The following is a 23,620-nucleotide window of genomic DNA, read 5'->3' on the forward strand; positions in this document are numbered from 1 at the left end:
ACGGCACGTGCCCGGTCGGCGTCGCGCTCACCGACGCGGACTGCGGCGGACCCCGGCGCGCCGGTCCGCCGCTACATCGCCGAGGCTCCGTGTTGTGATCACAACAACTAACTAAGTAAACCCATCCACTGAAGTACTTAGCGAAAGAATCCAACCTTGAGCGTTTTCGCTATCGTCAGCACAAATACTATGATGGACATTATAAGTTAACGGTTTTTCCAACCATTTTTTGGCACAAGGGTTTTTGCAATGAACGCGGCTTAAACCTCCGTCGATCTCCCGATCAACCGGGGGCAACGCGGTTCTATGCACGTGCACGTCATCTACAGTCGACTCCAAAGGCGTCAACGAAGTACTAGTAAAATCCTTGGTAGATTGAATGAATCGAAAGCCTCGGGCCCATCTCTGAGTACTGTCTACCAGCACTGGGCTTACATATCCAAGCCAAAATCTGGCGCTTATGAGCCAATCAATATTTTAAAAACCTTCCGCTCATCTCCCGATCAACTCAAGATCAACTGTGGGCCAACGCGGGGTACTTAATCACTGGAGTCGTGACGTGACTCGGCATTGGGTCTCTCTGCAATGTACACCCAACTGCTCGTCTCGCTGGCCGCAATTAGCGCTGCGCGCGCCGTGTCCTACGCGAGTTTTCCAACTCGCCGAATTTTACCAGCCGACTAATTTGGTTATTTGTTTGTTCTCTTATAGCCCTTCAACACGCATACGATTACCTCGCCAGACAAATCCATTACCGCCAAATTCGTCCCATTTGGATCCACGTTGACTGAGTTGTGGGTCAAGGACAAGCACGGCGTCCCCATGGACGTGGTCCCGGGATACGACGACAATTCGCGGCTGCTGAGCGATCCGGGGCATCCAGTAATGATAAGTTTTGTTTTTTCTCGCCGTGTTGAATCAGACTAACATTTGTTTACGGGCCAGTGGTGGGCCGCTACGCGAATCGCATCAAGAATTGCACGTTTTCGATACCAATCACGAAGGACCCACAACCTGCGGGGCCGGGGGTGTACCGCATGGCGTGTAACGCTTATGGCGGACAGGTCAGTTCAATTTGGATACCGTTTAGAACGTTCGCTGACGGGGCGAGGAAGTCGACCATCCATGGCGGGATATACGGTTGGGACCGACGAAATTGGACTGTGGCAGAGGTGTCAGCGACGAGTATCGTTTACCGGTCAGTTGTTTTAACGCACCTTTTGCATGCTTGACACGATATTCAGGCATGTCGACAATGCGGACGAAGGATTCCCGGGGGTCGTCACTACTATCGTAAGTTTACCCGCCGGAAGTAGACGTTGCTGACATGGATTTCATAGGCAACACATACCGTGTCAAATGGTGGTATCTTGCGCACATCAATCCAAGCAAGAGCGACGGAGAAAACACCAATTATGCTCACCCAACATATCTATTGGAACCTTTGCGGATTCCGTGCTGGGTGCGACGATATGCTTGACCATACGCTCAAGATTCCAGCATCCCGCGTCATCGATGTCGACAATAATAGGATCCCGACTGGCCAGTTAATCAATGTCACCAACACAAACTTTGACTTCAAGAAGGCAAGAACCATTCGTTCATCATTCGACAGCGATCCAGCGTTCATTGGGTACGACAACGCGTGGATATATGACGAGAAAGCTGGAGTGAATATGGAGGTTTATAGCGCGGCATCTGGCGTAAAGTAAGCCTTAACAGCTTGTTTACAGGGTCTGACCATTGGCTAGGTTGACAATCAAGACCGACCAACCGGCGGTGCAGGTCTATACGGCTTCGCTCAATATGCCACGAAAGAATGTTCATGGTGGACCAGAAAAGCAGTATGGGTATATGTCTACCGTCGCAATAGAACAAGAGGGATGGCTGGATGCGATAAACACGCCAGAATGGGGCATTGATCAGATTTGTGGGTCCTGTTCCCTAATTTTATAATTTTTCGCTGATTATTTGCCACAGATGACGCAAAGAGAGAGTTTACGTGGAATACGGAGTATCGGTTTGGTGTAGTCAACTAGTCGTTCACGGTGTTGAAGTGTTGTTCAACTTGTTGAAAGAAAGAAAAGTGTGATGGCTTGTCACGAGGTCGTGAGAAGACATTTTGGGGAGTTGCCAACCTTTACGCTTTGCTCGGGCCACAAAGCGTACTAACGCTCAGCCCTTGCCCACCACCATGGCGTCCACATCGGATGGCCTCGACGGCCTTATTACGACTCCTTTCTCCTCTGCAGCCGACATGAAGTACCATTTGCAGACACTCCTCGATGCGAAAGAGAAGCAACTCCAACAAGCAGGGACGCTTGGCCAGCGTGTCCTGGCACAACAGATGGAGCTCGAGGAGCGAATCAGACAGCTCCAAGAACTAGATGGTGACAAGTTAGACGACGAGCAGATTGATGAGGAAGGACGGGAGCGGTATCGGGAGTTGGCTGAGACGTTGCGAGGCTGGGATCAAGAGAATGCTGAGCTCTCGAGTGGCTTTGGGGCTAGGGTGGGTGGCATACCTTCCATTACAACGAGTTTAACACACAACAGCGGCCTCCCTCACCACCTCCACAACCGTTGGCCCAGTTGGCTGCTGACGCAAGCCGCGCTAACGTCAAGACACCTGGTCCGGCCGCAAGTTCTGCTGCTGCCCAATCTCGTCGTGCAAAGAATGCCGCCCATCGCGCGGACGATGTCGGTTAGTGCTCGTTTGCCCTAGCTCATCGGTTGCTTCTTGGTTGCCTAATATCGAACTACAGAGTTTGCCTTCGAGATTGGTTCGGGCCTTCTTACAGAGGTTCGCCGCTTACAGAGCCTACTGGGTGAGCGGGATAAGGCGATTCAAGATATGAAAGAGGAGAAGGACGATCTTGAGAAAACCTTGGAGGGAATGCGGACAGCGCTGCGGCAACAAGAAGCTAGTGCTGGTATGTTCTTATCGTTAGACCCTTTTTCTGGTCACTGCTAACCAAATTACGTAGACAAGTACAAGGAGGAAAACTGGAATCTCGAAGTAACTCTGCAAGAACTCCGGTCGCAGCTCTCTGTCGTAACTTCCGCCGAAGCGGCCTCAGCGCTCAAGGCTGACAGGCTTGCTGCGCAACTGGCAGCTTCCCTTCAGGCATCGGAAACGGCGAAACATGAAGCAGAACGGCTTACGGGTGTTCTTGATGAAATGAAAGCCAAGCACGAGGCAGATGTTGCTACTCATCGCAAAACTGCTGCGGGTCTTGTCCGTGACAAGAGCGACCTCCAAAGCACAGTCGACAAACTCAAGTCGGAGGCAGCTCGTGCGGGTCGTCGTGGGCTGCTTTCCTCACAATTCGGTTCACCTGTCACGCCGAACGGGGTAAATGGTGATTTCCTCACACCTGCAAATGGGGATGACGATCTTTTTGCCACTGGTGGTGCTTCCACTCGCCGGCGCGCTGCATTTGACGACTACGACAATGAAGGCGCGCTCGACTCTCCCGATGCCAGTCCTATACCTGTCAAGAATGGCGAAACCGAAGTCGAATTGCTTAGACAGAAATTGGCCCATGCCCAACGCCAGATATCGACGCTGAAAAGCACTCTTCATCGCGAGAAGGAAGGTCGGAGGGGTAGTCCTATGCCCAGCCCTATGGCCAGTCGACTTGCTGATGACTGGAACGACGAACAAGATGAAGAGGAAGCAGATGCTACCATTGCGGAAAAGGACAAGAGCAATCGACGATTGACTCCCTTCAAAGTCGGAGGCAGTCGCAACGGCCGTGGCCGCGGCGGAAGGGCAAGAGGTGGAATGTCTCTTGTTCAACGACTTGGGATGGCTGCTGCTTCACCAGCCGCGTCGGAAGCCGCGTTTTCTGTTGACTCTGATGCACCTCCGGTACCCGCAATGCGCCTCACAGATGCTGACGATGAGGAGTCGATGTTCTTCCAGGGTCACAGTGTCGATGCTGATGACCAAGACGAGGAGGAAGAGGTGGAATTGCCTGAACTGGATCGCAGGGCAAGTGTGGATGGCAACGGGATGGACCCTGCGTTTACATACGGCACCGAACTTTCACGCACACCATCAATTTCCTCCCCTCTCCGCAATTCAGTGTCACCAGCATCAATTCCGCGTGCTAGGCCAAGAAGAGGTCGCGGTCGTGCTTTTGCAAATGGAACTGGCCGACCAGATAGCCTCATCAAGGCGGCTGGTGTTCTTGCTGCTGAATTGGGCGAGTTTGAAGAACAGGACGAAACGAAGCCCGATCTTGTCGAAATTGGCTGCCAGACCGACTTTGATGATGTTCCTGTGCGGGAGGTCATTGTCGAGAAGGAGGTTCCTGTTCCAGTCCCTGTGGAGAAGATTGTGGAAGTCCCTGTTGAAAAGGTTGTCGAGAAAATTGTCGAGGTCCCCGTTGAGAAGATTGTTGAAAAGGTCGTGGAGAAGAGGGTCGAGGTTCCGGTGGAAAAAATTGTGGAGAAGATTGTGCAAGTTCCGATCGAAAAAATCGTCGAGAAAAGAGTCGAGGTTCCAGTGGAGAAAATCGTCGAGGTCACAGTGGAAAAAATCGTCGAAGTCCCGGTCGAGAGGATCGTCGAAGTCCCTGTGGAGAAAATCGTCGAGGTTCCGGTTGAGAGAATTGTCGAAGTTCCAGTCGAGAAAATCGTGGAAAAGATTGTTGAGAGGATTGTGGAGGTTGAGCGGCCGCGGACTGGTGTTGAAGGCACAACACAAACAACACCACAACCTGTGCGAGAGCGTCGAACAACCCTTACTCCTCGCACGGTGGGTCGCCAACCTTCCAGAAATACTTTCCTCGCCGCGGCTTCTGACGGTGAAGAAACAGAGACCGAGGGTGGCCTTGAGACAGAGACAGAGACTGAAGGCGAAACAGATATGGACGACTATCATGATGCGCCTCAAAGTATCCGTCTTGTTTCTCGCGAAAATCTCCATTCACCAACTTCTGCCCGGTCGGCTTCAGCTGCGGAGTTCTCGTCCTCAAGAGAAGATTTCCACTCGTCGCATGAAGACTTCCACTCTGTAATGACGATGACTGACGGCGGGAGTGATGCGGAGGAAAGTATCAAAGCTCCGCAAGGAATTCGGCCCCGACCTTCATCCTATTACGCAAACAGCGCACCCCCGAGGCAGTACTCTGAGCAAGGAACAGACCCCAAAACACCCATCTTGGAATCTCCGCCGCCGCCCCCTCCTATTGTCGTCGAAGAAGCTATTCAAGCGGACCCACCGCCGAAACCCACAAAGGAAATGTCAATTCAAACAGAAGAATGGGTTCCGCCGCCTCCACCGCCACCGCCGCCGGTATCGGTACCTTCTTCTCCGACACCAAATCTCTATCGCGTTGGCGCCGCCCCAGGGCCAGGGTTCCAGTTTATTTCGCCAACGCCTTCTGTTACATCGTCGCCGATTCCTACGAGGGAACGTGAACCAACTTCCATGTACAAAGTTCGCGCTGTCCGCAGCTCAATCGACGACCGTAGGCAGTCGATTGATTCTGCCATTTCATCGGTCCATGACGAGCCGCGGTCACGTGTTCCTTCGACAGATGCGCCCCCGCCTGTTATCGACAGATCACGACCACCGACCATGGCACTACCACCCCCTCCGAGACTTCCACCGCCACCTGGCAGTATGCCCCCGCCCAACTTTATCCCTCGTCACGATATTCCACCTCCCCGTCCTTCATCCCCTCCACCGGCAGAACTTATTCAGCGTGCAACCACGCCCACGTTTGGTTCGGCCCTAATGCTTCCAGGAAGCGCCGGCAGAAGTAGCTATGTCCGACAACATGGATCGAGTATGCCGCCAGGTAGCTTACGTCAGCCACCATCAACAAGCAGTTTCCGTTCCGCAGTGTATGCCAATGCACAAAGGAGAGAACAATCACAAGTCTCCTTGGTGTCTGAACGGAGTGGGCGGTCTTCTATGTCGTCTGAACACAACCCCTTCTTGTTGACTCGGTCTCAAACTGGCCCCCCCAATCGGACTGGGTCGACACCCATGACACCGACCCGCGGTGCAAATACGACAGCGGATGCAGATAAAACTATCAATGGGAATGCTGCTGCTGCGACCGATCCAACCATCATCCATGCGATCACTCAAACAATGATTGGCGAGTTCCTGTACAAGTACACACGGAAGGCTATTGGCAAGGGTTATGGCGAACGACGGCATAAACGGTTCTTCTGGGTTCATCCGTATACCAAAACGCTATACTGGAGCTCGGCAGACCCAGGATCGACGAACGTTTCTGAATCTAGCGCCAAGAGTGGTAAGTGGCTTGTTTTTTTTCCTTCGCAAATAGGATGATTGATTGTCTTGCCAGCCTACATCGAGGGTGTTCGGTCTGTACTAGACCCGAATCCAATGCCACCTGGTCTGTACCAATACAGTGTCGTTGTGTCCACGCCACAAAGGGAAATGAAGATTACTGCACCAACCAAAGAGAGGCACGATATCTGGCTTGACGTGATTACTTTTGTCCCTTATTTAGATCTTCACTGATTACGAGTCAACAGGCCTTAAAATATCTTCTTGCTCGACCGAGTGCTCCTGGGGTTTCGACACCCCCAAGCGGTGGTCTACAGGTTCCTCCAAGCCCTATGTCTGATTTTACAGATGACGAGCAACATGGTGATCGACGACCAGCTCTCAACACAAGTCCCCAGAGTCAACGCAGTGCCCGAAGTGCCCGTAGAGGGGACACTTGGAATACCACTCCCCGCGGCCAACGAAGTCGATCTCAGCTATCTGTTGGAGGGTCGCTTGGAAAGCGGTCGGGTACACCGGCAATGGAATACCTTCGCTGGACTGGAAATGGACCAGAGAGTCCATACAGCCCGTCCAAATCGTTTGTTGATGTCCCTGGCGCCGGCGACGAAGACGATCTCGACTTCGAATTGCACGGTGATTCGATGGAAGATCCCGGGTTTGAGGGCCTCGAGAATGTCCGTGCGTGCTGTGATGGGAAGCATACCGTTGGCCATCACCACCACCACCACCCACCTGTTGAGCACCTCGAGGGCCATGACGGGATGCCTGCCCGGCCTGTGTCCCCGTCCGCCTGGTCGTTCCGGTCACGTGCCGGAAGCACGAATGAGCGCGAGGGCGGAGGCGGGATATTTACCTGGGGCCGGTCGGAGGGCAAGATGCGCTTTGGCTCGCGGCGGTCGACCAAAACCCAGGCGACGGTTTCATAGATGGTTGGACGGTTTTTCTTCCCCTCCCCTTTTCACCTTTCTTGCATTGCGTTCGCTATCTGCTTACAATACCACTCTCCCTTGCTTACCCTCTCTCTAATGACCAAACCCTTTATGATGATACTACAGCTCGTTTATTCTCTCTCTCTCCCTGCATTTTTTGTATGATTGTTGTTTGCTGCCCTCAAAAGGTTATTACATTCATTTCTCATCCTATTAGATTGGCTTTCAAGTTGTGTGGGGTTTAGTTTGTTTGGGCCGTCAATCCGCTTGCGCCTCAAATGACGCCATCTGCGCCTACGCAGCAAGGTGGGGACGAAGTTTCGGTCGTGAGCCCAATCAATTCATCAAGATCATCATCATTTTTCGTTCTTCCCACTTTCTTCCATGACATGACTCCTCCCAACTTCTTGGCTCGCTTTTCCTGGTCCTCGTGTCGCTTTTAAACACCTATATCGGATGATATACGAGGAAGTCAACGATTAGCCAACGAAACTCTTCCATGGTTTGGATGGAACTTGAAGTGGACGTGCCGTTGATTTGAAGCATGCTCGAAAAGTCTATTCGCTGCCGCGGCAGCGAAACAGAGCGTTTCAGTGGTCGCCAAGGGACATTATGCATATTCGCTGTCGCCTCTCCCAGCCAGTCAACGACGACGATCTACTCTTCTCTTTGGTCGCCGACAGCACTTAACGTCCAACGATGGCACGAGTACCTGAGTTCATTACCGCGACATGACGTGGCGGCTTCTCTGTCTTCTGCTGCATGTTGCTCAGGTTGGCCGAAGGTATTCTTGTTCGGCTTGATCGATTCGAGTTGTTTGTCAGCTCAGTGCAAACACTGTTTCTTTGGGAATGTGCGCCGTTGTCCAAGTGGATTGCGAATACGCGAATCTCCTTCTAACCCTCGCCAAAACCTTCGATGAATGGTCTCTTTTTTGTATTTGAAAATGGCTCACTCTATGGTAGGCTGAGGTGTATCACCACACATTCTCCGTCGACAAATGTCTATCAAGAAAATGGACTTGCTGCTTGTCCCTGGCTGCCCCTTGATTTTATCTACGATGCACATTGGAAAACAAACGTTGTGCCGCTGCTGTTACAGTATGGTCGCGAGTCATGCCGAGCCGCTTTACAGCCCTTCCGAAGTGCATTTCTGCTGTTGGTGTCGTCCTCGGAAAGATCTTGCCGTCCGTCCATCTATCTTTTTCCGCCTGTGCTCTTCTTATTCCTACGAAGTGCCGTTTCACCCGGCATCCGCTGCCAGCCACATGTCAGGCCACAGTGACGCTCGCGCGCGTTTTTTTCTCTGTTTGCAACAGATGCGAACACAGAGAAAGACATATAAAAGCATGGACTGGCAGGCCTCTGGAAAACCGTGGGCTCTACCAACTCGACAGACACTCACAGTTTCTTCACACTCGGAAAAATGCGCTTCACGACTGCCTTTGCTGCTCTCACCGTTCTTGCGACGGGTGCTTCTGTCTCCGCACAAAACGCGACCTTCACGGTCACGAGCAACTCGATCTCCAACGCGTTGTTGTTGACTGCGCCACACTACGGTGCCCCGAATCCGCCATGGGTCGTCGGCGCCAACCCTGGCTGGTATTACGGCAGTGGTACTCCCCCTGTTGGGCTTGGCTGCATCCTCGAAGGGGTCAGCAACTTTCACTAAACTTCAGGGAATATTTCACTAATGTGTTTGATCCAGCTCTTCTGTGATCTGTTGAAGCTCTTCCCCTTCTGCCTCCAGTGCCCACCCAAGCACCCCCACACCCCGCCCCCAGAGTACACCCCCCACCTTCTCCAACCTGACCTGCGCAGCTCAGGATGATAGCTACATGACCTATGGCCTCGTCGATACCGTTGCGGGTTCGTTCTTCTATATATTCCAAGGACAAACTGAACTGATCGATGTGTCTGCAGACTGCCAGGCCATGTGCGACACCGTCAGCGGCTGCACCTTTGCCAATGCATACCACGACAACAACGCCGACGTCAAAGGCGACAGCACGCAGCTTACCTGTTCGCTCTTCAGCAAGTGCCTCCCCGCGAGCTCGGCAGACAACTGCGGTGGCCAGACCCAGTCCAACGGCCAGCCCAACTTCATCACCCAGTCGTACGGCTACTGCAAGAAAAAGCCCACCGCCTAGATACTCGAATCATACCACGGACAATCTGTCGACGTATTTGGCAGCTGTTGGGCATTTTCAGCTCCCGAGTACATACAACTTAGTTACTCTCTTCCTTTGGGATCTGTTGGGACATTTAATGCGAACCATTTAATTTTCTTCACAATTTTCTTGAGGATTGCGAGTGGATCGCGGTTTCCGGCAAATCCGGGCCGACTGATGATCGAACATTATGATGTCACGGTCGTCACAGATGCTCGATGTTCCCTCGGACACTCTTCACTGTCCTCCTCGCGCTCAGTATTCTCTGCATTCTCGTGTCGAACAACCCAATTCTTCTCTTCGCAAACAGCCGACATCAAAAGCAACTCCTCCCCATTCCTTCGCAAACACTCGTTATCAACCTCGCCAGGCGATACGACCGTCGTCGACAAATGGAAATCCTTCGTTCCGGTCTCAGGCTTGCCTACTGGACATACCTTCCCGCCGAAGATCACACAAGCTCACTCTCTGTCCAGCTTCTCCAAACAGTGCAAGCGATCCGCGCGGCTGCATTCAAGGACTTTTACTACGACAGCGACAGCACGGTGGCGCTCCCATTTTCCTGGCCTACGCAACTCGAGTCCAGTCCATTCGACGACATCAGTCCCGTGTTCAGTCTACCTGACCCCGCCCCGCCACTCACTTGCGCCACTGAAGACTTTACTGTCGAGCCCTACTCGCCCGCCCTCAAGCACTACCGCGTCCTCACTCGCAACCGTGTCGCCTGCTGGCACTCACATCTCTCTGCCATCAAGCGTGCTGTTTCACAACCCACTCTCATCCTCGAAGACGACGTTGACATGGAAGTTGATATTTCAGAGCGGTTGCGTTCTGTGTGGAGCTCGTTGCCTTTGGATTGGGACATACTGTACCTCGGTGTGTTAGTCTCCGATCTCGAGTTTATATGGGCTGACATGCGATAAACAGGGCATTGCTGGTCAAATGAATCGTATTTCCCACCCCTCCCTTCTCAAGAACCATCTCTCGTCCGTCTACACCCCTCAAACGCGCCACTATGCACCCACGCATATGCTGTCTCCCCCACTGGCGCACTGCGACTCCTGCTCTACCTCACCCATCCGCCATTTGCTTATTCCCGCGCAATCGACCACGCTCTCGCTTGGCTCGTCCAGAACAGGCTGGTCCGGGCGTACTCGGTGGTCCCCAGCATTGTCGTGCAGAGGAAGATCAGCAACAGCGACGTCACCATCGACGGGCGGGCAAGCACCTGGCGAGACGATCTGACCAAGGGGTTCTTTGCTTGAGGTTTCGCGCAAGATTCTGTCAGACATGACTTCACTCGCAGAGTCCTCGGGCACTCGACTTTCTGCGCATTTTGACCCGCTTTTGAAAGCCGTTGGCATTTTGCGAAGGCGGTTGGCTGGTCGTCAGTCTGCTGGTGTGGGTGGCAGCGTAGCAGTCATGCTCTCTGGGAGTTGTTGGTGTGCGACGGCGGGTAGGGTATCTTGGTTAAATAATTGTAATGGCAAAAGATGGTGCACAGCCCAGAGTCTCGATGAATTTATTTTACTATGCGCAGTCTGGATTGCATGAAGAAGGTCGTACATAATACACTCAGACTTGAATATGAGCAGCATGAGAGGCCGTCACATCTTCTGCAGCACTATCTCCCGATGCAATGTCCGATGATGCTTGTGTATGATTGGACCCCGAAGACGACGATGAGGACATGTGTGCCTGGGCCACCTCGAGGCTGGTGACCCTTTGGGCCAATATGTGTTGCTGGGTTTCAAGCCCTTGAACCCTGCGCCAGAGAGGTTGGTAACGTTGTCCTCGAGTCAAGTCACGATGCACACTCACTGGTGTTGGAGGTCGCTAACATCCTTGCGTAATGCAGCCATGTCGGTTTTGATCTCAGCAATTTCATTCTTCAGTTCTGCACGCAAAGTGTCCACCGTCGAGACTAGCTGGAGTATGGCTGTTTGGAGGCCAGCCAGACTCGGAGATCTGGTATTTGAGTGTCAGCAGCAGCGGCACATTGTGGAAACTGAGGGACGACGTACAAGGGAGTGATATTGGGTGTGGTTGTGGGGAGGGCGTCAGTCTTGGTTGGAGACAATGGTGCTCCATAGTGACCCATTTCTTATATGAGTTTTTGAGCTGACTTCTTTTCGGGCCCCAATGGAAGCTTCGCTTTTAAGCTTCTACCCTTTGAGACTCCTGAGGAGAAGGAGGAGTAAAGCTGTGTAGTATAGAGGAGGCTTACTTCTTTATTTTTGTTTTTGTACTGTAGCCATTCAAGTTGATTAGAATTTCCTTTTTGATTTTCAAGACGCAAGTTGCGGACACCTTCCGCAAATGGGCTAAGGTAAATCAAGAAGCCTCTTCGCGGCCATCTTTTGCTTCTGCTCAGCGACCACTACGATGTAGGCCCGGCGGTGTGTCGGCCTGCGTCCGGACCTGCACCATCTACCTCACAACTGGGCAACAGCGCTGCCCCGGGCTCACGACCGCCAACTCTCGCCGCCACGCTGCCGCTCGCGGCTCGACACTCTTGCTGCCGCCACCACGGTGCACGCTCAACACGACTGCTGCCGCCCGCAAACTACCAGCCCAGTCAACGTCGTGCCTTGGGACCACATCTTGGGATGGTGCACAGCCCAGAGTCTTGTTGTATTTTATTTTACTATTAGTTACTTCAAGCCGTTTATCGTGTCAGTGCTTGAAAGAATCTGTAGAGTCAACAGGAAAAGTTGAAAAGCAGGTATCTTGAAGAATAGGGTGACGGTTAGCATTTGAATGCGTTGAGAAGATGTCCTGAGCATTCGAGAGGCAAAGTCCGCAATGTCGGGCCCCGCGGCCGGGTACAATTTCAGCCGAGTGAGCATAGAGTCCGCGAGTGAATGAAAACTCGAGGGCAATAGCTTGCTGCGGTTTACAGTTATGCAGCCTTCCACGGGAAACTGTTCTTTGGAGATGAGCGCTAGCAATTTCTGAATGGTGAGTTGTAGATTGGTTGTAGAAAGTTGTGCGATTAGCGGGTCACGTTTTTGACTTTTCTTGTCCCTGCACCACTACATCGTACGCTGGTGGCTCAGTCAGTGGCACCGTCCACTGCCCAAGGCGACAAGGACACTACCCTGCCGAACCCGGTCCTTTGAGGGTACGATTGGCCTTTGGTAGCGTGCCAACTCTCTTGGGATTGAAGCGCGTGTAATGCGAATACCGACTTGTACAATGTCGGGCCGACCAGTACGTGTCGGGAAGCGACCAGTCTAGAGTCGCGAGCCAATCCAGGCTCAAGTCGTCAGTACAGCGACTGTCCTATGCAGTACGCAAGACAAAGCGGGAAAAATCATACCGCTAGCACAACAAGTGCTTCGCACGACCAGTGCGCCTCGCAATCCCGAGGAAGCAGACGAATAATCCGTTCTGCACCGCCAGACCATGCGGCACCACGGTCAAAGTTACGCCCCCGTGAAGGATCCTATACGATCATAATCTCAGCTATCGCTGCTCTTGCTATTTGCAACTTCCCTCGGTCTGTAGGGGCGCTTGGGACTACTCGAGGATGACCGGGACGACGAGGACGGTTCCTCGCCACTGGCTTCTTTGTTGCTTCGGCTCAAAGGAGCACGGGCGATGTCGATCGTGCCAACTCTCCGGCAGGGCCCATCGAGTCAGAAGATGGAAGGCTGATTAAGCGTTTGGCGGAGGCTCACCACCTTTGCGGCATCGCTGGTGGGTGGTTCCCATCTCAGAGTCTCACCAACTCTGGATTCTTCTTTCGGTTGCGGGTGGTTCCCGTTTTCCCTTCTTCTTTTTTGTTTTTGTTTTGGTACTGTGTCAGGTAAGTTTCAATTGTTTTCAAGTGTCCGAGTCGATGTTCACTCTTGTCAGGTGGTTCCGGTAAGTCTCCATCTGCTTGAATTGGCTTGTTTACCTGACCTGTGCCAATACCTTAACGAATGCTATACTTGTTTAATTCAACAACTATGTCAATCCAAACCGTCAAAGATTATTGTGGTAGTTGGAAAGGTATTTCGGCGAGATATCCAAATTATTAAATCGTTCTTGCTCATGACGACTGCGATGTTAGCTTTAGATGGCTGACCGGACATTACCAGGCATTGCTAGTCGAACGAACTGCAGCTGTCGTCTCAAGAAAGCATCGCTCATCCATCGACTAGGGTTATGTGCTCTACCTCAACTTGAACCCCTCCACTGTTTGCTTCCTCCCGCGCAATCGACCACGCCCTCGCCTGGCTCGTTCAGAATACTTCAGCTGGTTTGAGCATCATTGTGCAGAGGAAGATTAGCAACAGCCACCATTGGCAGACGGGCCGATCAAAAGGTTCTTTACTTGCAAGATTCTGGCACAACGACGAGAGTCTTGGAGTAGACTTTTCGCATCTTTCAACTTTTGAAGACCTTTGAGAAAAGTTGCCAGTGATCGACGGCCGCTCCTCGTGCCTGAATATGGTGGGGAAGGGAATAGAATTACCGCAGTAGTCTCGAATCGGAAAGCGTGCGGGTTCGCGCTGATTAAGGAGTTTTTTTTTTGAATCCCGTTATTTGGCCTTTACTTATATGTATGGTAACCATTATCTACTCCAATATAACTGCATTTTAGTTGGCGTGCCCCGCGTGGGACCTTTGCCATTATTATTGTTATTATATCGTCTGTGCTTGTGCTTTCCTTTAGTATATTGCCCTCCCAGCCGGTGGTGCTCAGGGCGGCGGCGTAGAGTCGGGTTCAACTATGTTTCCTGTAGGGATTATAAGTATTGAATGTGTTTTTTGCAACAACATACCATAGCCTGGATCAAAAAATGGATGAATTGATTGCCCCTTGATCGCTACAATAGGAGGACCCAAATGTCAAAGCTTAAATAGCGCAAATTGGGAGCTGAAAAGAAGAAAGGAAGTAATCCAAGGAATGGGTCGATATGGTGCGGCAGCATCGTCCTTCGCTCTTGCCATAAGCACCCCCACCACCAACTCCTTGTGCATATGCATGTCCTGCCAAACACTCTCTGTCGCTGATGAGATAAAAGGTCGTTTGCTGTTACCCCGACGATCCCAGCTGCAGACGTGACGAGACATTGGCAAAAGTCAATAATGCACTTACAAGCCTGACCGACGAAGTCCGGGGGATGCGCCACGACATCGACGCATTGAAGACTCAACAGAAAAATTTGGGGGGCCAAGTGCAGAAGCTTGAGGCAAGGGTCCGCCATCTCGAAACAAATATACCCCTTCCCCATCCATGAACTCCAACTCGACAAAATCATCATCTGAACTCGAGCCAGATGGGTCAGGACAACAAAGTGATGATAATGGAACAGCAGCTGTCGTCGCTACTCACGCTGACCTGCAGTTTGTATGATCTTGATTTGGAGGAGGGCAAGCTTAAGGGGTACTGTGGTGATCGTTACCGACACAAATTTTCATAGCTACTAGTAGTCCCGAGTCCAAGCTCAGTTATGTCGTTGACAGGCGAATCCGGTTTCATTGTGTAACAAAAAAGTGAAGAACCTCGAGCGTCAGTGTAAGGTAAGCACTACATTCAAGAACATTGACTGATTATGGCGCCGAACATGCTTAGAATGCTGTCAGGCTGTAACATGGATCTATTGAATTTGAGAGTGTTCCCGAAAGCCCTTGTTAAGAATAGGCTCGAGTTAACGATGTAGTACAAAATATTGGTTGTTGAAGAGAATATTGAGCGATCAAGGAGTTTGTAGAGGTCGAGTAGCCTAAGAAGGTCGTGCAACTGCTGCGCTGGCAGAAGCAGGGGAGCATCCGAGTCAAAGGTTGAATAAAAAATGGCCGTTGAGAGTTTCTTTGCGTTTTTATGCGTTCCAACTTCGAACGCCGCGCATCAGCTGGATGCTTGTGATTGCAGTGACTTGTGATTAGCCTGAGCCGAGATACTTCAGCCTTTGTTGCGGTTGTTCAGAGTCGTAGGCTCCTTGATGCAGAGGTTTTGACGGTCGGAAAGCAGTCAATTGAAGTGTGAGAAGAAGATCTAGCGTGAAAGCAGGTCAAGCCAGCGAATGGATATAGTCAAGGAATTCGGCGCAGTGGATGGAAAATACTGAGCAAATAGACTCGGAGAGACAATCCCAGGTCCGTTGAATGCAACTCAAGAAGGTCACCAACGAGGACATTAGCATCTAGCTCGGGTGTGTGTAAACCCCTTGACTCACCTGGTACTTCCACAAAGAAAGTTTCGGCCGAAAAATCTGTCTCAAGAAGCTCCAGCTGTCTTGGATGCATCCGCCATATCCGAACTAATACCCGCTCCGCGATCACATGCGGCTTGTTTGAGACGAAAAGTATAAAGGCCCAGCAAGCTCTATGGTAAAATTATGGGGGCCCCCAGAGAGACGACTAACCTTCCACAGGTTTTGTCATCATTTTCGTCACAAGGGACCGGCCGCGGCACAACGAGATTAAGGCGTTATACTTCATTAGGCGTTGCGAACGTCTCTTGTTGTGAGCGAACGGGTTCTCGTTGTCAACCTCGGGGACTGGGCCTTTGCTTTAACCGTGGGTTAGGAAATTCCGACTCCGGGTCTAGCGTCGAGCCCTCGTCCAACCGGCTCGCAGACTCCCATTCGTCGGTGTCTAGTCCCAGTATCGCGTGTAGAACCGGCTGCCGCGAGAACCAGAATAGCCCGACCAGTGGTGGGTGGCGATACTGCCCGAGCGACAAGAACGTAGGCCATTGCAAGTTGGCAGCGTTGGGTTGGGTTTCTGTTCTCTTTTCAGGTACGCGACAACGGTCAGATTTCGGGACGGACCGGCCAACACCCGTGAGCTCGGGACTTGCGGTCTATGCTTTGGCGGCGTGGATGCGTCACTCATTGCAAGCGGATGGGTACTCGGGCCATGGTCAATGTTGGGGACTGGGTCCTTGCTTTAACCGTGGGTTAGGAAATTCCGATTCCGGGTATAGCACTGAGCCCTCGTCCAACCGGATCGTCAATCTCCACCTGTTTACGATCCTGACCGAGTATCCTGTGTAGCCGGCTGCCTGGAGAAAAGCTTGGTTGTGCGGGTGGTTGGTTGGCGAAATTGCCTACCGGAGTCTGAGCGACACCGTCTGGTCGTTTGCAAGTCGTGTATGTCCCCTTTCATTTCGATGTTCGTTTTGTTCTGACTTGATTTATTCGCAGACCGGGCCAGGAGGTGATTCTTGACGTCGGGAATGTCCCCTGGGGGCCTCACGGTCGCTCGGGGCACACGGCGGACCCGGCGTTCTCGAGTACTCCAGTACACAGCGAGTTGGCACTCCCCTCTGGTAAGCTTCATCGTTCTCGTCCTTTCAACTGCTGACGATTTGAGTCTAGTTAGCCGCGGACAATGTGAGCCGTCGTTGCTGTTCCTGAGGAAGGGTTACCAGCCCTCGTGCACCCTTGTCGTGGGCCTTGGGCTTAAGACCTTCGGGTCGACCAATCGCACGTTAATTGGATTTAGAGACTTCAATGAATGTATTAGTTCCAGCGATTTATAGACTGAGAGATTGTGAGCTCGACTTCGATGTTGTGGGCAAACGGAAGAGGAGTAAACTCACGGATTGACCACCAACCGTCCCTTCACAGGTGCGTTGTTTACTTCCTTGCAGCGATTCGATCGAGTTGAAGACGAATCGAGCCACTCTGACTTTGGAGGAGATATGGTAGAGAATTCAACGGGAGAGTGTGTGTGGACAGGTGTGTCGTTAAGCACCAGGCGGTATATATACTGCAGACTGAGAAGTGTGTATTGCACTTGAACGAGGTTTTTGGCAAGCTTTTGAGCTTACATAATCTGTTGTCGGTCGCCACTCTCACTTAACTATCACCATCTCAGGCCAATTTTACAGTCCGACTCCAACTGAATAGTTGCTGGAACGGACCTCAGCGCACTTCATCACTCCTTGGTTCGCATTGTGGGATTACCAACTCCGACTTGCTTTTGACTCCCGACTTTTCTCTCGTTCTCTACTTTAACATACTGAACCCATCCAGATCAGCGACAATTCAGCCTCTGAATCTCCAGAGACCTTTCCGTGCCGAGGTTGTGCTTCTTCGAGTTTTTTTCCTAAAATTACTTCCCTCATTCAAGCACGGCCGTCGACGTCAATGCCTCTGAATCCGTCCTATAATCACGTATCTCCTTCTTGGCGCTCTCCATCCTTTTGCTCATCAAATGCACAGAAATTAACCCTGAAGTACATGCGACAGAACCAACCCTTCGATGAGCTCCCGACCGAATATTATCCTTGTTCGCAGCAGATGAAAGGCTACCCCCTGCCGAACTTCGTCTACGGCTTTGCATTCCGCCACAAGAGCGACGACGCCAAACCCACACTCGACAAACTCGACGAAATGCAGTCCAAGATTCCTTATGCTGAACTCCGCGATAAAACTATCTGGCGTCCAATTGGCGCTGTCCTGAAATATATAGCCGACTCTGTTGACGCGGATGTTTTCCGAGAGAGTCCCCATTATAACGACTTGGGGATTTCGCGCGTTGACCACGATTATTCGTGCAACATTTTTCAGATTTTCCGCGTGTATTCGTCGAAGAGGGCACGGACTCCCCAGAAGCCGCTGTGGGTGGATGATATCGCACGCATAGCAGCCGAGATTTACAAGGAGCTTGGGTGGGAAGATGTACCGAAGCCGCAGTGGTACCTCGACACAAGTACCCTCTTGTCTGACGCAGACACCGACTATAATATCGCTCCTAGGTTTCAATAGGAAGACTCGAATTGTTGACTACATACATTTCACTCGTGACCGTGACGCAACGCGTTTGTCCTTGAGGTCATACCACCACAGACTCTCCGCTCTTTCTTGCAGCCAAATCAGCCCTCGAGGATCTTGAGCTTGACGCGGAGTCGACAAAGCTGACTCTGAACCCACAAAATACAATTGCAAGTCGTCAACTTCGCAATTGCTTACACTGTCCCCGTCCCAAAGCCTGAGCCTACATACCCAACCTGTGAAGGAGCGCAAAGCTGAGCTCTATAATCCTAACTTTGACTACTTTTTTTGCCTGTCTTTGAGCTCGCTATGACTATGAACGCCCCACCACCAATTCGCTGTGTGTTTGCGCTTTCTGGACACTTCCCGTGTCGCCGAGAACTTGAAAATGCTAGGTTCTCCGTTGTCACCTCCGCAAATTCGGCAGAAACAGTCAAACGAAAGTGGATTAGAAACTTGATCACTTAATTGACAAATTGTGCAAAACAAATGGGTAAAGGCAACAACCTCGCCATGTTATTGAAACGCTCATGACTCGGTGAAGGGACTGGAGTGAGTCCAAACTCGAGGAGAAGGTTGACAGGCTTGAAACCAATATCTCACCCTCCACAACATTGAATACGACGAGATCGTTGCCGGAGATTGCGCCAGACTCGAGGGGATGGAGGGCAAGCCCGAGATGGTGATGATGCTCCAGCTGGAAGGTACATCACACGAATTTCAAGTTCTGCAGCTACTAGTCTGAGTCCAAGCTCAGTTGTCGTTGACGTGCAAATCCAGTTTCATCGTGCAACATACTCGATAAAGTGAAGAACGTCGAGTGTTCGTATAAGCTAAATTTCCCCAAGCACTAGTGTAATCATGCCAACTTGCAAGTTCTCGATAGCGATGCTGTTGCAGTACCAGGTTGAGTAAACAGAGCCGTTCGCGTGTATGCGCATTTCACAGATCCACTGAATCGAAGGGTGTTCCGAAAGCCCCAACAAGCGACTCGCGAGATTGCTTTGGGCTTATTGAGCGATCTCGAGGAGATTGTGGCAGCCTGTGATTGCTGCTAAGGCGAGAGCAGGGGAATAAATCGAAGCAAAATGGTCGCTGAGATCTGCTTTCTTGTTTGTATGCAGCATGCGTTCCAAGGTCGCGCATCACTGGTTAGATGCTTGCGATTGCGGTAGCTTGTGATTAGCCGAGGTACTTGGGCCTTTTTTGAGGCTAAGTACTTGAAGCAGAGTTTTTAACGTTTGAAAAGCGACCAGGCCCCGGGAAGCTCCACCAAAGCCTTGTCCGAGAAAATCAGCAATTTTGGCCTCAAAAACCTTACGATTTGGGCCTCAAAAACCTGAAATTGGACAAGGGTCATCACGTGCTTTCCAAAAGGGGAAATTTTGCGGGAAAATGGCACCAACCAAATTCGATACTTGGGTCAGAATTTCGACTTTACTTTGCGATGATAGGCACAGATTGCGCAGTTTACATTGTGCCTGCCTTCATCTAAGAATATTTTCCTGTGAGCCGAGTGAACCAAGGAATGAACTGACCAGTCTGACCAGAAAGAAGCCTGAAAAACCTCAAAACCGGACAAGGATTTCAAAATTTCCGCCTGAAAAACCTTGAATTCGGACAAGGAAATCGCCATTTTCCGCCCTCAAAAACCTCAAATTTCGGACAAGCCTTGAGTGGAGCTTCCCGGGGCCTAAGCGACCATTGCTCTCGTCGAGGAGCCCGCAGACAATGATCGCAAAGTAAGTGGCCCCAAAGAACAACGGCTCGAGCTTTGGCACTTTGCTTCCGCATATCCAGACAGATTGACTGATTTACATGAAAATTAATATGCGGTCGGAGCTGAAGAGGTCCGCCCATCGATTGACGTTAACGCCGCCCTAATTCCGCCAACGATGGTAGCCTTCTCATCAGTGGCGTAGAAAATGCCCCAGGACACATTGTCGGAAAACTCAGAAATAGCTAATAAGTCCGTATTGGACCGAATCAGGTCATATAAGCTCATCAGGTTTTGGGTAGCATATCAGGTTTGAAAAAATCCTGATATGTACAGATCGGGTCTTACCCACCTTTTAAGAGCTTATCTGACCTTACGAGGCTTATCAGAGCTTATAAGTAACCGCCCCAGAGAATAAAATATTCAAAAAAATATCCATTTCTCACTCATCCTGTACCTTGTACTATGGTTCTTATTAAGTCACAATTGCATTGTCTATGAAGTCTTCGACTTGAGAGGACAGTAAGAATTGAACAGAGCACAATAGAATGAGAAACTGGGAACACTACTAGTACACTACGCGGGCATGGATTGAGATGTGCTCAAGCTCCATATACCATCATCCTTGTGGGGCTTATATGACCGCATATGACCTTATTCGGCCCAATTCCTACTGACAAGCTGAACAGAATGTAAAGGAAGACACAGAATTGGATTACAATTATATTACTGGTAGTCAAGATGTCTGCTCCAGTGAACCGCCCTCAAAAGGCAATGTCTCCGCCATCAGTGCTGCGAGAGCTGCCTGATTCCCCGTGCTATGTTTTCCACGGCGGCCGTATCCTGATTGAGGGAATATAGTCGCATTCCAGACCTTGAATATGTTGAGGATACTGGGGCTTCGCTCGCGCTGTCCAGTGACAAGGATTTCAAGATACTCCTCGAAGCGTTTGCCGTAGTCGATCCCCGTCTGTCGCCCAATTTCAGAGAAGGTTTCGTCAGGGGAGAGAGCCCAAATAGCCTGTCGAATCTGTCAGCGTGCTGTGAGATGGAAAGCAAACGACACACCATAACAGCCGAAAGTGCGATCCCACCAGGAGTGATTTCCTGTAAGTCAAGCATTGCAGCAATGTCGAAGTCATCGTTGGGTGGCGGAATAACAACGAGAGGGGTTTCGTCAGGCTTGTCTGCACTTGCCGACTTATACTGGTCATTCATTGCACCAGCTGTCGAGGGGCCATGAATCAAAGCTGCATAGAGCTGAAAAAAGTCAATGAAAGAGCAGATGAGATAGGCAATGCAGACGCCACACGAAGGAGACATGGATGTAGCAGGAAAGTCTTGAGATTAAACTGAGCTGATTCGTCTTCGTGCAAGATCGGAGCGTTGAGGCTGCTGTAGCAGGGGTGTTGGTTATCACTACCCACCCGCCCGCCAATCTTCTCTTGCCACATGTTGATTCGTGCCTGTTGCGTTCGAAGGTCGATATCCCGACAGTCGAAGATATCGGTGGCAGCAACGCCGTCGGACACGATGACTGAGGTTGGGTCGCCACTTATTCAAGGCATATAGAAACTGAAAACAATGAGCTACTGAGAAGAGGAATGTAGGCCACGCACCATCTCTGAGACTCTATCTTGCGTCTTCATATCATCGAGGTCGTACTTCTGTGGTAGAAGCTGGAGAATTTCGTGGAGTTGGGCTTGCCGCTTCGTTTCCCGATCCTTGAACCGCTGCTTGGGATCGAACTCCTCGTCAAACGGGGTCATGAATAGTGTCTTCTTTCCCTCTACTTTCTTTCCCTCGACCCAAAGCCCCTTCGTGTACAAGAACTTCTGCGCAGCACGCATGAAGCCCCCGGTACTCATCCATCTCCCCATTCCACCCAGACTCATCATTACTCTCGTCGTAGTCCTCCTCATCGTACTCGGGGTCCTTCTTTCCCTCCCCCTTGTGTTGCTCTTCATTGAACTGCTCAGGTGGAGGAGAGCCAGCACAGTGGACGGCGTTGACGCTTGCACGATTTGGACAACATATCGGTTTGTAGATGTTTTGTGGCTGTCGAGGGACGGTTTGGAATGTTGCTGACGTTTCCCAGTTCCTTTCGCTGGAGCAGTTCGGCTTGAAACTCCTCCTCCTGGTCTGAGGCCATCGCTGGGTGGAGAGCAAGTTGTGGTGTATCGAAAGAGTGGTGACGACTAAGCGTGTGGAGCCAACGCGTCATCGACAACTAGGCACCATGGAGCCGTGGCTTGGGGGAGATGCCAACGACAGCGAGGCCGCCAGCAAGCATTGATACGGCGAGCATTCGAGTGAGGGGGGAAACGAAAAGGTGAGGCCAGGGTCAGACGGTCTCCTACGGTCTCAGACCGAAATTGAGTCACGGTCACAAAATGACACGACCACGGATGCCATCTCATTCGTTGCTCATTCGTGTCAGGGGAACCTCCCTTTCGGCCCCTCGGAGACGCCTCCGATTCCGGTCCGACTCCGGTTCCGTCTCCGGTCCGGCCCTCCATCTCGCCCGCACAATCACCGATCCGTCAACGCCCTCCCGACGGTCGCCCTGGGACCTCGCCTGCGACGCCGCCCAGGCCTTCTGTGCCCGACAGCGGCAGCTACGGACAAGCAGTATATAGTCAGCTACCTAGCAGGCGGACCCTTAGAGTTTCTTCTCTTTGGATCCTCCCCTGCTAGGTCAGCTTCATTTGTATTCGCTTACCAATGTTCACGCTTTGGATCCTCCCCTGCTAGGACCTTGATCTCAGGCCTCCGGGGTTGCCCTTACAGCAGAAGAAACTCTCTACGGGATCAACCGGACAAGATTGCCAGGTTCGGCGCTGACTCAGGCTCGGAGTACGAGTCCGTTCCGCCCTCGTCACCGCCCCTGCCACTTGTCCCCTCCTCCTCTACTCCTGTGGTCCCCGCACCCGTCATGCCGTCCGGAGTCACTCCTACCGCAGACGCCCGGCTGGACTCACTCGAGGCGAAAATCGATAGCCTAACTGAGGCCCTTGCTTTACTCACCAACCAGGCTTCCGCTGCCGCTGCCGCCGCTAATAATGCTGGCGGACCCCAAACACCATCGCCGGAGACGTCGATTCCGACTCCGACTCCGGTCCAGGGCGACTCCGAAGCCCTTTTTGGCGACATCAACCTCGCCTCAAAATTGGTCTTGCGACCAAACCCCCCGTTCACCTTCAACGGCGACCGGAAACGCGGCCGCGCGTTCCTCTCTACTGGTCCGCACCTACGCCCGCCTTGCCCCTGAGGCCTTCGTGGTCAACGGAGAGGCGAGTGAGGAAAAGGCCGTCCGCTATGCCATGTCGTTTATGGCAGAAGGACCCGCTCAGCAATGGGCGGAGCGCCACGGAAGCAAAGCCCCGTTTCCGTTTCCGTCCTGGGGCTCGTTCGTTTCCGAGTTTCGACTCCGGTTCGTCGAGGAGAACGAGCAAGATCATGCTCTCTCCAAACTGGAGACTTCCGCCTATCACATGGGCACAAAGGATGTCTACCAGTACACCGGCGACTTCGAGGACCTGATGGACCTCGCCGGATTGAAGACGCGTTGGTCAAGGTGACCAAGTTCCGCCACGGACTTGACCCCCTGATCAACAACGGAATCACGTCCTCGAACGACCCCCCGGACCTCCGGGATTACCTTAGCTGGCGCACCCGGGCCTTCCGTCAATACGAGGCCCTGGTCCGGGCCAAGCTGATCAAGTCAGCCGCCCCCAAGACGCCTGGCGGTTTGATTCGGACTCCGTTTCCGGTCAACCGCATCCCGGCTCCGGCCCCTTTCCG

The 23,620-nt window shown here is 51.9% G+C and overlaps 6 protein-coding genes across 6 annotated transcripts; 5 read left to right on the plus strand and 1 right to left on the minus strand.

The window, feature by feature from the left end:
• Window positions 1-959: 959 nt before the first annotated feature.
• MIND_00145700 (Galactose mutarotase-like protein) lies at window positions 960-2,039 on the plus strand (the record flags this gene model as incomplete). Its single annotated transcript, XM_037358383.1, has 6 exons — window positions 960-1,064; window positions 1,112-1,198; window positions 1,245-1,293; window positions 1,341-1,708; window positions 1,752-1,930; window positions 1,981-2,039. The coding sequence occupies exons 1-6, from the start codon at window positions 1,054-1,056 to the stop codon at window positions 2,037-2,039; spliced, it is 753 nt and encodes a 250-aa protein (XP_037226293.1). The 5' UTR covers window positions 960-1,053.
• Window positions 2,040-2,194: 155 nt separating this feature from the next.
• On the plus strand, window positions 2,195-7,206 carry MIND_00145800 (PH domain-containing protein; the record flags this gene model as incomplete). The annotated part of the gene is made up of 6 exons (XM_037358384.1): window positions 2,195-2,512; window positions 2,557-2,704; window positions 2,766-2,933; window positions 2,988-6,278; window positions 6,333-6,475; window positions 6,526-7,206. 6 exons carry the CDS (start codon window positions 2,195-2,197, stop codon window positions 7,204-7,206), a joined length of 4,749 nt encoding a protein of 1,582 aa, XP_037226294.1.
• A 1,428-nt stretch (window positions 7,207-8,634) lies between these two features.
• MIND_00145900 (uncharacterized protein) lies at window positions 8,635-9,358 on the plus strand (the record flags this gene model as incomplete). Its single annotated transcript, XM_037358385.1, has 4 exons — window positions 8,635-8,862; window positions 8,917-8,993; window positions 9,043-9,077; window positions 9,132-9,358. 4 exons carry the CDS (start codon window positions 8,635-8,637, stop codon window positions 9,356-9,358), a joined length of 567 nt encoding a protein of 188 aa, XP_037226295.1.
• A 239-nt stretch (window positions 9,359-9,597) lies between these two features.
• Window positions 9,598-10,644, plus strand: MIND_00146000 (uncharacterized protein; the record flags this gene model as incomplete). Its single annotated transcript, XM_037358386.1, has 2 exons — window positions 9,598-10,255; window positions 10,307-10,644. 2 exons carry the CDS (start codon window positions 9,598-9,600, stop codon window positions 10,642-10,644), a joined length of 996 nt encoding a protein of 331 aa, XP_037226296.1.
• Window positions 10,645-10,954: 310 nt separating this feature from the next.
• MIND_00146100 (uncharacterized protein) lies at window positions 10,955-11,480 on the minus strand (the record flags this gene model as incomplete). The annotated part of the gene is made up of 3 exons (XM_037358387.1): window positions 10,955-11,144; window positions 11,201-11,347; window positions 11,404-11,480. The coding sequence occupies 3 exons, from the start codon at window positions 11,478-11,480 to the stop codon at window positions 10,955-10,957; spliced, it is 414 nt and encodes a 137-aa protein (XP_037226297.1).
• A 5,992-nt stretch (window positions 11,481-17,472) lies between these two features.
• Window positions 17,473-18,093, plus strand: MIND_00146200 (uncharacterized protein; the record flags this gene model as incomplete). The annotated part of the gene is made up of 2 exons (XM_037358388.1): window positions 17,473-17,499; window positions 17,548-18,093. 2 exons carry the CDS (start codon window positions 17,473-17,475, stop codon window positions 18,091-18,093), a joined length of 573 nt encoding a protein of 190 aa, XP_037226298.1.
• Between the last annotated feature and the right edge of the window lie 5,527 nt (window positions 18,094-23,620).

Source organism: Mycena indigotica (assembly GCF_014461135.1).
Source record: "Mycena indigotica strain 171206Taipei chromosome Unknown Mind.scaff0001, whole genome shotgun sequence".
Taxonomy (NCBI): Eukaryota; Fungi; Basidiomycota; class Agaricomycetes; order Agaricales; family Mycenaceae; genus Mycena; species Mycena indigotica.